The 14,074-nt window shown below is 39.3% G+C and overlaps 1 protein-coding gene across 1 annotated transcript in view; it reads right to left on the reverse strand.

Moving 5' to 3' along the window:
• Positions 1-2,947: 2,947 nt before the first annotated feature.
• The window catches only part of pla2r1 (phospholipase A2 receptor 1), a 23,681-nt gene continuing 12,554 nt past the window's right edge, over positions 2,948-14,074 (reverse strand). Inside the window, exons 19-30 of the mRNA XM_023402833.2 lie at positions 12,434-12,525; positions 12,136-12,272; positions 10,091-10,208; positions 9,792-9,931; positions 9,050-9,191; positions 7,800-8,035; positions 5,797-5,977; positions 5,543-5,677; positions 4,959-5,081; positions 4,695-4,871; positions 4,332-4,367; positions 2,948-4,045 (exon numbers count right to left, since the gene is read on the reverse strand). Coding sequence (XP_023258601.1) covers positions 3,828-4,045; positions 4,332-4,367; positions 4,695-4,871; positions 4,959-5,081; positions 5,543-5,677; positions 5,797-5,977; positions 7,800-8,035; positions 9,050-9,191; positions 9,792-9,931; positions 10,091-10,208; positions 12,136-12,272; positions 12,434-12,525 — 1,735 coding nt within the window. The 3' untranslated portion in view covers positions 2,948-3,827. The remainder of the gene's footprint in view (positions 4,046-4,331; positions 4,368-4,694; positions 4,872-4,958; positions 5,082-5,542; positions 5,678-5,796; positions 5,978-7,799; positions 8,036-9,049; positions 9,192-9,791; positions 9,932-10,090; positions 10,209-12,135; positions 12,273-12,433; positions 12,526-14,074) is intronic.

Raw genomic sequence — 14,074 nt, forward strand, 5'->3', positions numbered from 1 at the left:
GCAGTGAATACTGAGCCACCGATGATTGAGCGCACAACCAAAAGTGATCAGGTAACGAACCTAACCCAGTCCTTCTCAGCTGTCAGCTGTGTCGTGCACAGTGCTCGTCGGTGCCAGCAAGAAGTGAAGGACGACACTTCCGGTTTGACCTACAAAAATAAAGTCGACTGCCGACAGGAAAAGCTATACTAATTAAAAGTTGCTATATGCACTGTAAAAAGTAATTCGTACTTTTTATAGTGCATATAGCAACTGCGATAAGCCAAATAATGACCTATTAAATCAAAAATACGGAACTAAAATTATGCCTAATCAAAAATAAAAACTCAAATAAAACTAAAATAAAAGTCATAACGATTAGTTAAAAAAATTAAATATAAGATAATAATAATAAATAAATAAATATCTTTATAAATAATATTAAAATTGAAATATGTCAAAATTATAGCGAGAGTTACTGAGTCAAAACAATGAGATCGCCTACTAAGTCAAATTTTGAGGATACTGAATTAAAAAATAAAACTGATGTGAGATACCAAGTTTAAATTCTGAAATATTAAATAAAATGTATCTATCTAATTCTTTTTATCTATGTGTTTATAACGCATGTGTGGTCTTCCCTCTTTTGTGCAGCCTGGAGCGAGGTTGTGACAAATTGGCTCGTCTTGGATAGAATTAAAGTTTTTGGTACAATGAAGTTTAGTGTTAGTGGTAATTTGACCCTGTTTGTTTTATTTTGTGCTGCCTCCTGTGGCTATGGGGGGGAGGTTGTTATTTGCTTTGGTATGGTTTCAAAACTGCAGTCTCTGGGGAAATGGATCTGGGAAATATCATACATGAGTGTAGTGTGCATCTTCTGGAGGGGGGGGCGCGAAATTCTACTCCTCTTGTCTCTGTTTTGGTTTAAATTTGGTAAGTGTTGCTCCATTGTGCATTTTGGTTTGTTGCAACTTGATCAAAGTGGCAATGAAAGTGGGTAGAGTTATATTTGGCATCACATCTATGCCTTTCTGAGGGAAACTGCATAGCAGGGACTTTCTGGAGACATTGATCTCCAGTGAATAAGCATCGTCCATCAGTAGCTGCCTGGTGACTAAGGCTGAGCTCACATAATTGTATGTGAGTCAGCCTAGGTTGGGGAGAAAACTCCACTTTGTTTGTGTGGGTTACCTTTTGTTTTTTTGGGGTACACTGGGATTGAGACTTTTCAATTTGTGGTTTTGTATCAGGTTTGTTTAATGGTGGGGGTTGGTTGCCTTCCTGTTTTGTTGGTTATGATTAAATTATAGGATACTGTCAAAATTATGACATACAATTCAAGAATAATTTAGTCATAAATTAGTTAATAGCTCATAATTTTGACTTTGTACACTTCCATTTTGAAGGCTAAATTGCTTGTGTTCTGGTTTTGCATTTGCATTTTCTGTCTCTGTGCTGGTGAACTGCCTTCACGCTCTCTCTGTTACACTCTGATAGCCAGGGTATGTTGTTCATTTACTCCCTTCACACCCACTGGGTAGTTTCCATCATGTAAATGTTGTGTTTCCCTTTCACCAGTTGAAGTCCCCTTTACAACTAACTGAGGAGCATTTCTCTCTATTTGCAAGCACAGGAGCTGTTATGGTCTACATAACAGCGGTTATAAATTTATTAATGCATGAACATCCTGATGTCAGGTACTGTCAGAAAAATTGCTGCCCTTTGCTCTCTCATTTGTCCACTGTTAGTTGCTGCCAAACACTGAAAGCCTTGTTTAGGCAATCTAATGGCTTTACTGGGATCAACAAAACATTATGTCATAATGATATTATCTCGGAAAGCCCTACAATCTCATCATTTCCACAAAGACAATGCTTGCAGTCTTGACAGTGATGCGAGTCACCGAGACATTGTTTCAACAGATACAGTAACAAAGATAATACTCAGGCAACAAAGATAAATTTTCTCATTTGAAAATAAAAGAAGAATGATCTACTTGTTCTTATCACATCAGTAATACTATCTTCCAGTGACGCACAAAGTCTATATATGATTTCACCTTTAATCGGGCCACCAAAAACTAAACATATTAGGCCTAAGAGTAATCTCGTTTCAAATCTATCTGGTTGTTAGTCTTCACATAAATCTTCTTTTATTGTCACTTCATTAGACTTTTCTATAAAAATGCCACACATCCTGGCAATTTGTAGTGTTGGCACGACACAAACAGGCGTGTAGTATTCTTGCATCACTCTCCATCAATGATGCAGCACATTAATCTAAAAGGAGCATCCAGAACTTCCAAAGGACCCAAATTGCAAACATTTTACCATGCAAAACCTAGGTGGGTTTACTTTAGAAGGTGCAAGGATAGATATCAGTGATATATACTGTAAATTCTTTGACCGCAGTTATTTTGTAATGAGGATGTACAATGAGGAAATAGCAAATAATGGTCATCCTGCGTGCTTGTCTTGTTAGACTAAAAGGTTGAAGTAGAAAGTGAGACTGGAAAAGGAGAAGGAGGATTACACTAAAGCTTTCCTCTCTTTCTGAGACTTCTGTTATTCACATAGCAAGACTCATTGATAAAACTTGGACTGTTACCATTGTACCATATATAAAATTTAGAAAGAGACCACTGTGTCAATATGTATAAGGCATTTCTTCCATGCAAACTGAATGTTCTTAAATCTTCTCTTTTTTTCTTAAATTATATTTTTAAGGCATTTTTCCTTTATCCAGAGAGTACAGTGAGAGATAGACAGGAAATTCAGTGAGAGATAGAGAGAGGGCGAGGACTAAGCCTTAAAGGTACGCGCTCTACCAGGTGAGGCACCCGTCAAAACATTCTCTTTTTGAATTTCTGGAGCTGTATATTGTGATTAGTCATGTGGCCATCCCAGTTACTGTTGCTGTCTGTAGCCTATGATGCGGGACACTCAAATAAACAAATTAATTAATCAGCTAGGCTTATTTTCAATTTATTAACACAAAGACAGCTGTGCAAAATACATATCATAATTTGCTTTGCATCTGCGGACAACAGTGAAAAAGAGAAATCCAATCATTAATTATGTGTCAGACATTTTCTGTTTTCCAGTCTTGAATATACAAAAAAAAAAAAAAAAAACTCTTATCAATATACAGCATGTATATTTAGAAAAATACAATAAAAATACAAAAGTAATACTGAGAAAACTGCTGTACCACATATACAACTCCAACATTTCCTGGATTCTGAATGAAATGTACAAAATTACATCACAAATATAATTTGTGTGATTTCTTTTTTTGTCATCAATCTGCCTCTTATTTATGACAATGAAAGTTACTTTTGACCCTGACAGGTAGATTTTCCTAAAAGTCCTTATTATTCAAATTATTTTTTCTGAATAGTGTTTACCAGTTATAATTGATGAAATCCTCGTACCGCAGGATTATAACAGACATTAAGTGTTCAGTACCTCTTTTAACATGTTTAATGATCTCTAGCATCCCTTCTTCAATATTCTCATCTATGTGAACGTTGTTAGTCTTAATTCAAACAACAGAAATTCAAATGTGGACTCTTCAGTGTCAACACAACAAATATCTTCGCAAAAATTTGTCTCATTTAAATGGCTCGCAGAAAGGAAAACTGTAGCGAGCAACTGGGATCCTTCTAACACCCTCTCATATTTAAGAGAGAAAACATTGCCGTCAACATCTCACCACTGTCCTGAGGAGTCAGTGTCACAGCTTTACAGTGTCATGTGGCATTCATACCTGATGGTGAAATGGTGAGAGACAGACAGAGAACGCGAGGACAACAGAGACTTTAAAATAAGAAAGACAGTCACTGAGTGCTATTCTCCTGAGTGAGGCTCCAGGTCTGTGATCAGCACGTTTCCGTCTGATTCTAAAGCCTGGGAGCTGGTTTGTCTGTAGTAAGCGCTGCCCAGCATAGGGATCCCACGAAAACGCACAGAGTTCCTCTTGTACACAAACCACATCGCTCCTGCCAGCAGAGCAAAGATCAGCACAGCCACCAGCACTGCAGCGGCAATGACACCATGATGTAAACCTGAAATACACAACATGATAGTTCCTATGTAGTCACACCTTTGTTTTAACGGGTGGTATGATGCCTCCCTCATTGAATTACATGTATAAAGATATAAATATAGATATATGTTTGTAACATGCATCACATTACATCACAGATCGGTCACTCTTAGCATGTTTAATCATAAATTGTATCTTCACTGCCTCATAGTACGAAACAATGCATCAAGCTTATGGCACCTATAGGACACACACAATAAATGTGTCACGAGTGTTTAAATCATTCAAATAATGGTGCACTTTACCGTTTAGTGGTTCCACTTCCACCTCAGGAACAGCATCTACAAAACAGCACATCCAGTGAAGTTTGATATAACTTATCATGTATCATCTTGGGTATTCAGAAAACGAGGTAAGAAGACAATGTGCGCTGACGTCACTTCTCGAAAGCTCTTCGGGTGAAAATGCCTTACGGAGGCATGGATATACGGAGATGACACAATTATCAAAATATTCGGTAAATGATATACAGATACAATGTCCACATTGTATCTGTGTTTGATTCATAGAAAACTATACCTTTTACATGTGTAAAAAATGAGTTCAATAGGGGCCCAAATATTCTTTAAGAATAAATGTAAAAAAATACAGCCCCCGATTCAACTTACCTGAGATGGTTTTGCAGACAAAGCCGAGGCGCTCGGTGCACCGTGACAGGTGCCACACTCCGTCAATCACCCTGGTGGTAACACAGGTATCTGTAGTGAGCAGCTTGGGGTCTGGGGCTTTACTGGGCCAGTTGATGTAGTCCATCGGTGAACCGTCCACCCAGGCCATAGAATCAGCTAAAAACCAGAGGCCACAGTTTAATAAAATGGGGATGCAGGGGATTGTGAACATCTTATTGGTATGAGAGACTGACATATTCTTACTGTCAATGTTGAAGTACATCCCCAACCATACGGTGTGGTGAAGGAACCCTGACGACCACAGCTGTTCCAGAATGAAACGATTCTCTGTCTCGCTCTCGATGGTCAGCACATCTGAGGTGTTGACTAGAAAGTGACAGAAAGCACAACAAACTCACAACTACTGCACAGTTTAGTTTGACATTTTTGGGAAAAAAAGTTTATTTGCTTTCTTGCTGAGAGTTAGATAAGATTTTTAAAAGCACTCTCATGTTTGTACAGTCGATATAAAGCTACAGCCAGCAGCAGCAGCAGCAGCCAGTAAGCTGTCAGCAGAATATCACTGTTTTTATCGAATTCCTGCAAAGCATCATTTCTAAATAAGAACTCAACCAGTTTTCTAAAGCCTAGTGCTTTTCTGAGCAGCTCCTACATTTAACCTGCAGGGGGAGTATGTAGTCCATGTGGCAGATGAGAGCGATACAGGCAGCCAATTCTTTCATTTATTTTTCTACTTTTCAATCATGATATTATTAATATGTAGACAAAAAACAACACAGAAATTAACACATAATCAATAACTAAAATCACACCGTATGAATCCCCACCTTTCTGCCTGCAGTACTCCCTTGACTCTTCAAATGTTAGTTTCTGCACCACAGGCTCGAAGTTGTAACAGCCATGTCCAAATTTCACCCACGTGGAGGGACACACCACCTCATATGAGACAAATGCTTTATTGCCTGTGAGAGACAGCAGGAGAAAGTTTTTCACACTGTCACCATGAGAACAGAAACGCTACAGCTGAAGAGATGCACTGTGGAGCGCTCAGATTTTCATGTTTCACTGAAGCAGCACTGACTTGGTGGGGCAACATGACACAGGGCTCCTGGCAGCAGAGTCTCACAGTCGGCTCTTCGCCAGCCTCCGCTCACGTCCATGTACACACACTCTCCCGTCACAAAGTCATCGTCGTCGTCGGCTGCGTCCCAGTGTGTGTACACTGTGTCACTGCCATCTGACCACTGATAATTGATGCCGCTCTGTAAATAAACGCAGTCAATGTGTCAGTCAAGAAGTTGCAGCTGTGGTGACACTCTGCCAGTAACACTTAATACTTATTTATAGAGTGTATGCACAGTGGTTTGATTATTAATCAGTCTGATTAGAGTTAGTGGTACTAATACCTGCAGTTTGTAACAGCAGGTGATAATATTGTGTACTGTGTATAACACCGCTATGCTCTATATAGTGTCACTGTGTTTCTGCCATGTGTGGACTATGTACTGTATATAAATTTAGAATCATTACAAAATCTAAAACTCAAATTAAAATACTTTTTACTTTCTTTCTTAACAACCTGGTGCTTTAGTTAGGGAAGTGTATGTTTCTGAAGGAGATTCCAGCTCCTGACTTACCAGACGTGATACACACTCAGTTTTCCATGGTATAATGATCAAGCAACATGATTCAAAGCAGTGATAATATTTAAACTATAACAAAATACTACAGTTATTTGTTAGTATTGAAATGGGATGGTTACTATATTAATTAGTTTAATAAAAGTTAAAAGAAAATTATTACTGTAGGAGGTTCATGCGATAGATATTGAACAATATCAGGCAAGATCAAAAAAAAAATAATGAGAGGCAGCGAGAGAATCAGTTCTTTCACTAACTGTCTTCTGTCTCTCCATGACTAAGACATTCCACGGGGGCTGAGCGATACTTGAATCCAAATGTTAAGGCTCTCACTGTCTGCTGGGAAAACCACACGCCTTTGGATAAAATACCTCTACATGGTGAAAAGGCCAGCAGAAAAACTCTGGAGGCATCTACTGTATATAAAAGAATCTGAGCAAAACACATTAGGTGTCCATTTAAAGAATCTTTTAGGGCCTTCTCTGTGTACATATTACTCTGAAACCGTTTAAAATCTTCAAAAATTTCCATTTTAGAACAGATAATAAAGTATTGTCAGGTTGTGCATCATGGTACAGCAGAGCAATTTAGGAAAGAAACTGAGATATTCAATCAAATGTCATGATTTTTATGTGTTTATATATCTGCATTATGTGTGTGATAGGAAAACTGACTGCCACTGTTGCCACTTTTAAGATGCTGATGACATGCTGACATGCACAAACTATGCTTTTGGTAAAGAAAAAAAAAAGACAAATATTGAACTAACAGTTTTTAAATGCACCTCATCCATGCAGGTGTGTATTATCTGCATTTCATGCTCATTAACCAGTATTAAAGGAATAGTCTTGGGAAACACGTTTAGTTGCTTTCTTGCTGAAAGTTGGAGAAAGATACCACTCTCATGTTCTTGAATATTAAGCTACAGCCATTAGATGGTAAGCTTAGCTTAGCATAAAGACTGACAACAGAGGGAAACAGCTAGCCTGGCTCAGGTTCAAAGGTAAAAAAATAAAATAATAAACCTGACACCAACCACCTCTTATACCTCTATCTGACTTCCTGGAGACTTGTCATCACACGCTCACAATAAAATAAAGATTATAGAAGAAATAACATGTTAATTACCTATATTTACAGGTGGTTGTAGGCAGCTTTTTTTTACCTTTGGACAGAGCTAGTTGTTCCTCTGTTTCCAGTCGTTATGCTAAGCTAAGCTAACCAGCTGCTAACTGTGGCTTCATATTTACCATACAGACATGAGAGTGTTATCAATCTTCTAACTCTTGTTAAAAACTGAATGAGTGTATTTCTCAAAATGTCAAACTATTTCTTTAAAGCTGAGCTGTATAAAAGCAAACACACACAATGCCACCTATCTGACACAAACATACAGTAGACAGTGCAGAATGATACAGTACATATTGCATGAGAGGATACATACGTCTTGACTATACAGTCCAATCCAGTGGGGGACTGCCAATCTATTGACAAGGACAGTAAGGAAAGCCTGGTGGTAGGCATCTGTAACGCTCACTAGGTCAGAATCATTCTCTATGCACAAATGCATCGCGTCGTACCAGCTCATGTTGCCAGACACAACCTTGTAGCTGCGGGTCCTGTACTCGATATTGTCGGGGAGGGGGTGGTGATAGGAGTGGGTGGGGGGTTTGGATGTATCTGTAACAAGGGAAGAAGGCAAAAGAGAGGAGTGTGGGGAGAAGGTAAGACGCTGATCAGACAGATCACTTCAAGGTGCTGTGGGACAGTTAATGGATGACTGATTAGATGCCACACACATCAATTAAAGGAGTGACTCGACATTTTTTGACTTGCTCGCTTTCTTGCTAAGAGTTAGAAAACTTATTCCACTTTATGCTAACGTTAAGTTGACCATTTCTTGGCTCTAGCTACATTTTAACTGACAGATATGAGAGTGTTATCAATCTTATCATCTAACTCTTTGTAAGAAAGTGAATCTTGACTCTATGGGCCATGTGAACTTTGTACTCACCATCTCTGTTGATAATGATCCACAATAAAAGTCACTATGGCCAAATGTACATGCAGTGCACCATTGTTGAAACATAATGAAATTTTCCACAGATGCAGATGATGTAGGATTTACCATGACATTTTTATGAAAGAAAAATCTCTCAGACTCAAAATTACATGCATTTTTAACATAATTGCACTGTGGTTGAATCTATATCATTCACATATGAAGATGCAGCCAACCACTTGGCCAGCAGGGGCGCCCCTGAAGCGTGTGTTGCTGCACCTGTAATCTCACCTAACAGGGGTGTCAGTGTGAATCACTGCAGCAAGGAAAAAAGTTTTCAGGGAATTTTTAGGGAATGTTAAGTAACTCTTTGTTGTGCATTTAAATGTCACTGTGTTTTCTATTTAGTTCATGTGTTTAATGGTTTGTATGCAGTATTTTCAGTTTTATTAATGGTTGTTAACACACTCTAGCTGACAGAGAAGAAACCACCTGTCAGCACTCAAGATTCCACTTCAAGGTTAATTGACTTCCAGAGAGGATATGTTATAGAAGGAGGGTATGAGAGGCCATTCAGCATCGGAAAGCTAGACTGGTCTGACAGCAAAAGAGAGAGACAGACGTGCTGAAAAACCCTCACAGAGACAATGAAAGACAGACAATGAAAGAGGAAGACACTGACGGGATCTTACCTTGAGGTTTTTGACAAACAAAGCCATACCCACTCTCACTGCACTTCTCATCGTACCACTTCCCCGTCAGGTGGAAGTTGTGATTGTTGGAGAGTACAGCACACAGTGGCTCATCAGCAAATCCACTGAGCCACTCATTCTCCTGGGGGTGCATATACAACAAATCAGTACACACAAACCCATTCAAAAAAGCATGAAAAAAAAGCAAAAGCAAAGAATAGCAAAGTTGTAGGGGTTATTTTGGGTTTCCAGTCCTCCAGAAGTAAAAGTCCTGATTGTTTTCTGCATAGAAAGTGTCAGGCAACGGCTGTCAGTCAGAGAACTCCCAGGTTTTGGATGCATACAAATTAGGGCTGAATGATATGCAGAAAAAGTTTTGGCAGATATTGCGATATGAGTCACGATTTCAGTTGGAATTATCGTTTTTTAAAAATGATGATGATGTGATTTTCTTTTGGGTCCACAGTGGCTCATGGGTATTGTAGTATATAAAACCATCTACCATATATGGATGGATGTAAAAAAAAAAAAAGTGTGATTCTACTTCAAAGAGCATTGAGGATTTCATTACAAGAAGTCAGTCATGGGAATTTATAGTGTTAAAAATACACGATTAAATGACTCTTCTGTGGACGTCACACAGACACAAATGCACATAATAACAGCCAACAAATGACTACATTTCTAACAGTTAACTAACTTAACAGTTGTTTGCCAGCCTACAGTATTCCCACGAGCTTACAGTGAGATAGCTCTTTGGTTCAATTGGAGACCAGTTGGTGTAGCTGACTGGTTTCCCGTTGGTCCATTTCATTGTGTCCTCGTCCCGAAGACCAATCCACACACCTACAGAGCTGCCCTGGAGCAACATGGTGATGTAGGCTGCAGAAATGATGGTGTGGAAAAATAACAAAATTAAAAAACCCAGAGCATAATTCCTTTCTGTCATGCCTAGAGAGAAGAAGAAAATCTTGTCTGATGGTATTTGAAATATGAAATCAGTTATTCATCGGATGGTTGTACGGTTCACTTTGCCTCTACCTTGTTCAATCTCATCTTCTATAGCAACCAGTGAGCCTTCGAATGAGGAGCAGATGGACTGGGCATCATTCCAACTCTTTCCCTCCTTTGGACTGCCGGGGAGGTGAAGTAGGAGGCACTGCCAACACACACATACGTCCCACACAAAACATGAATATCACATTGTGAAATGCAAATTGTTATTCACCTATCACCACTAGGACTTGTTTGGAGAGGTCAGGATTCAAAGTTAAAAAAAAGGAATCCAAGCACATAATATTCTTTGACAGACAGAGGATGTAATTTCATGTTCCTGGTGAAACAAGAAGAAAAACAAAAGTTTGGCAGATGATTTTCATCGACAAGAGCTCAGCTTCTTTTGATTAAATCTCAGGGAAATTAGGTGTGCTACAGAAGACATTAACTTCTTCACTCTTCATAGCTTGAAAAGGTACTTAGATGCATACTTTAAAAGGGGCTCTTTGTAAATTTTATCCGCCACCAAATGTGGTTTCTTGCCAGCAGCTGGTGGTGGTGACTGTTGCTTGACAAGCATGCTGGGGCTAGCTGGTTAGCATGCTAACTTCAGTAGAAGAAAAACAAGTGATAGAAACAAGAGTTAGAGAGAACCTATTATGGCCATTTTTAGTGTTCATCATTTCATTCTTGGTGTCGACTAAAAAAGATTTACATGCTTCTTCTGCTGTACATTTTATACTCTCTTCACCCTCTGTCTGAAACACTCTGTTAGAGCTCAGGGCTCTTTAAGACCCCCCTCCCCCCTCTGGAGATGACCAATCAGAGCCCAGTGTGCTCTGATTGTCGGCAACTATCATGGCAACGACACGTTCCGCATGTCTTGTGTAGGTGTAAACCAACTTCGGATGATAATATTCATTACTTATGTATGTATTATGAATATTTTTATATATTATTTTATAAGAAGCCACATCAAGTGTGAATTACAGAAATAACCGTTGTGAAAATGAAACGTCTAACTGTGCGTGGTTTCTGAAGCAGCCCTCCTTGATGTACAGGCTCACACTATAATGTTTGGAGCAGTGGAGAGCAGTGGAAAAATGAAGTCGATTTCTGCAGTAAATTATGAACACTGTATTTTTGCCATTGGCTACAAAACTAGTGAAAACTCTTCACCATAAGTAGTTATGTGCTGTGCATTGTGTGGGGGCGTGCCAAGTTTGCAGGTGGACAACACTAAGAGAAGTATTGACGTCAACAGGACCAGGAAGTAAAGAGGCGTTTCATACAAAGGAGAAAATTGGGTTTTTACCCTAATAGAGTTACTCACTTTGATGTAAACTTTGATTTTATGTGCTCCCAAAGAAAAAAAAATTCTAAATGTTTTTTGTTTTTTTTTAACCCAATATTGCATTGATGCTAGAAACAATGTACATAATTTGAATAATGCTGCCATATTTTCTTAAAGAAAACTACATTTTGAAATTTCAAACTATTTGACTAGATGATTTTAAAGAAGATCAGTTGGTTTTGGTGTTCACTGAGGTTGACTCAGCTTGAGCATCATCAGTTGGGGGTTATTCACTCAAGAACAGTGAATGTTAACACAAACATCCTGCTTCAATCCCAGAGGCAGCTGAGACATTAGATCCCAGATTCCCATTCACTTGAATTTGAAAGTGGGGTCTTTTGGACCCCATGTATTTATCAACTGTGTTTTACAATATGGTGATTCATAATGTGTTTATTGACAAGACAGCATTTATGGATGTCCACAGAAGTTATTATAGTTGTTGGCAAACACATGAATAAACACTGAGATCTGCATGTGTTATAAATCATTTTTCATACGTTTATATACTATATAAAATGTGCAAGCACTGATCATGAAATTTCAGTTGACAGATCTCAAAATGTGTTCATTACTGATGCACTATTCGTTGGTTAAAGTGGCAGCTACTATGGCTGACACTTAAGCGAGTACAGAGGCGCTTCAGGTGTGGTTTCTCAGATACACTCTCCACAACAACCCTTTCTATGAAGCTGAGGGAGTGTATGTGTGGGCATGTCCAAGTGCGTGTCTGAACCTTGTGTCCAAAGTACAGCCATTTCTCCGGACATCCTCCAATGTAGTGCGGCTCCCTGGGAGTCTCCACCACAGACACAGTCTTTCTCTTGCACACATAGCCGTGGAGATCACTGCATTTACTTGTCGACCACTTCCCTGCAACATACCACGAAAACCTCAACACATTCAGTCTTGTTTCCCTAAAAATAGACTTTAATGGACATGTGGTAAAATGTAAGTGAAGGATAAAACTGGTTTATTTATGTGCACAGTAGACAGTACATGCATTGTGTGTTTCTGCATGTGCACATGTTTACCTGTTGAAGAAGACATGGTCGCACATGACCCGTACTTCCTATGGCCCCTGTCTGCCCAGTTCTGAAAGTCCAGCCCTGTCTTGTCGCTCCACCTGCAAACAGATGCACAAATACTTATGGGCCTTGCTGATGTCCTGGTCTAAATTAAGCTGTCAGTGTTTTCATGCATGCAACTAATGCTGTGTGAATCCCTGCCTGAAATAGGAGCAGCTATTAAGACACAATCATTCCTTCACCTCACTACCTATGACTGAAAGAGCACCCAATGCATGGATCACGTTTTCACCGCTAGTGTGCCTGTGCTAACTTTGTGTCAGTTCAGGCAGGACAATGAAGTCACATTCACATCAGCTGACTGGCGTCAGCTGTTTATCTGGCCCACACCTGAAACTCCTCCAACTGCAACTGTAACATTAATATTTGTCAGGTGTCTATCCTCATTTAGTGCAAGTTCTACCTTAGTGGCATTTCCATTCACTAAAGTTTTGTTAATATTAGGAGTTGGCAGCATTGAGTTAAACAGCTGCTAATGATGATGTTAATTCTTGAGTAAGGTGCCAGTAAATCATTGCAGAAAAAGAGGGTGCAACGAGACGATTTCATCAGTAACGCCAATAAAACCTCAAATGGACTTAAAGCACAAAATTAAAATGCACATAAAAACATGTGGATGGAAACGCACTTATTGTTGTATGTACAATTATGTGTTGCAGGGTTTACTTTTCACCAGCAAAATCCAGAATCCAGCAGAGTCTTTTCAACCAAATCTAACTATACAACCATTTGCAATCAATACAGTCTCTCTGACCAAAAGGTCCAGAGTGGTTTTTCTGGTCAGGAGCTTGCACATGCACTTCTCCTTTGCCTGTCCTTTGAACTTGTAACTTGTAATCAGTGGATCTGAGTAACTTGTTGTAGGCTACATTGAGACAGGAGCAGGATTAGTGCAATTTATCTTCACATAAAAGCTCTTTGCAGTGACACAGGTTATCTATTTGTTTTTTTTAGACGAGTAGTTTATTAAAAAGCCCAGAGTGAGGACTCCTCTCTTGTTTTATTTCTTTTTTCTCTTGTTTTTTGGAGACGCCTGCAGGCCCTTTTTCTTTCTTCTATTCAGTTCAAGTTTGTTTAAATGATTTGCCCCATACAATCATTTACTTTGCTTTATGTTGCTTTCCCCTGGGGCTCATTTCTCCACATTTGCAACATGCAAGCTACAATTTGCAACATGAGATTATTTCCTCTTGCTCATTTTGACATGTGTCACTATGAAAACAAACCTTACCATTGAACCACGCACAAGCAAACAGCCCTACGAAGCATCATTCATGAAACAGTGCTCTCACATCAACATTTCTTTACTCACGATGTTAAACAAAGTGTCAAATGTTGCGATGGAATCAGTGGCAGCAACAGCAAATGTTCAACAGGCTCCCAAACATACACACCTGACCTCCTCTCCAGGCTGCCCCATGGACAAGCCGATCCACCAGTCAGTCGGGCCCAAGGAGAGCTGAGTGAAAGGAAAAGAGATGAAAAAGACCTTTATTTTGCTTCTCCTTTGCAATCTTGTCCTCATTGGGCTGGAATGAGGACTTGAGCCCCTCTCTGACATGAGCAGCCATTCAGCCGCTTTCCTTG

This window comes from Seriola lalandi, unplaced genomic scaffold (assembly GCF_002814215.2).
Source record: "Seriola lalandi dorsalis isolate HSWRI2012SDOR001 ecotype SW California unplaced genomic scaffold, Sedor1 jcf7180002054040, whole genome shotgun sequence".
NCBI lineage: Eukaryota > Metazoa > Chordata > Actinopteri > Carangiformes > Carangidae > Seriola > Seriola lalandi.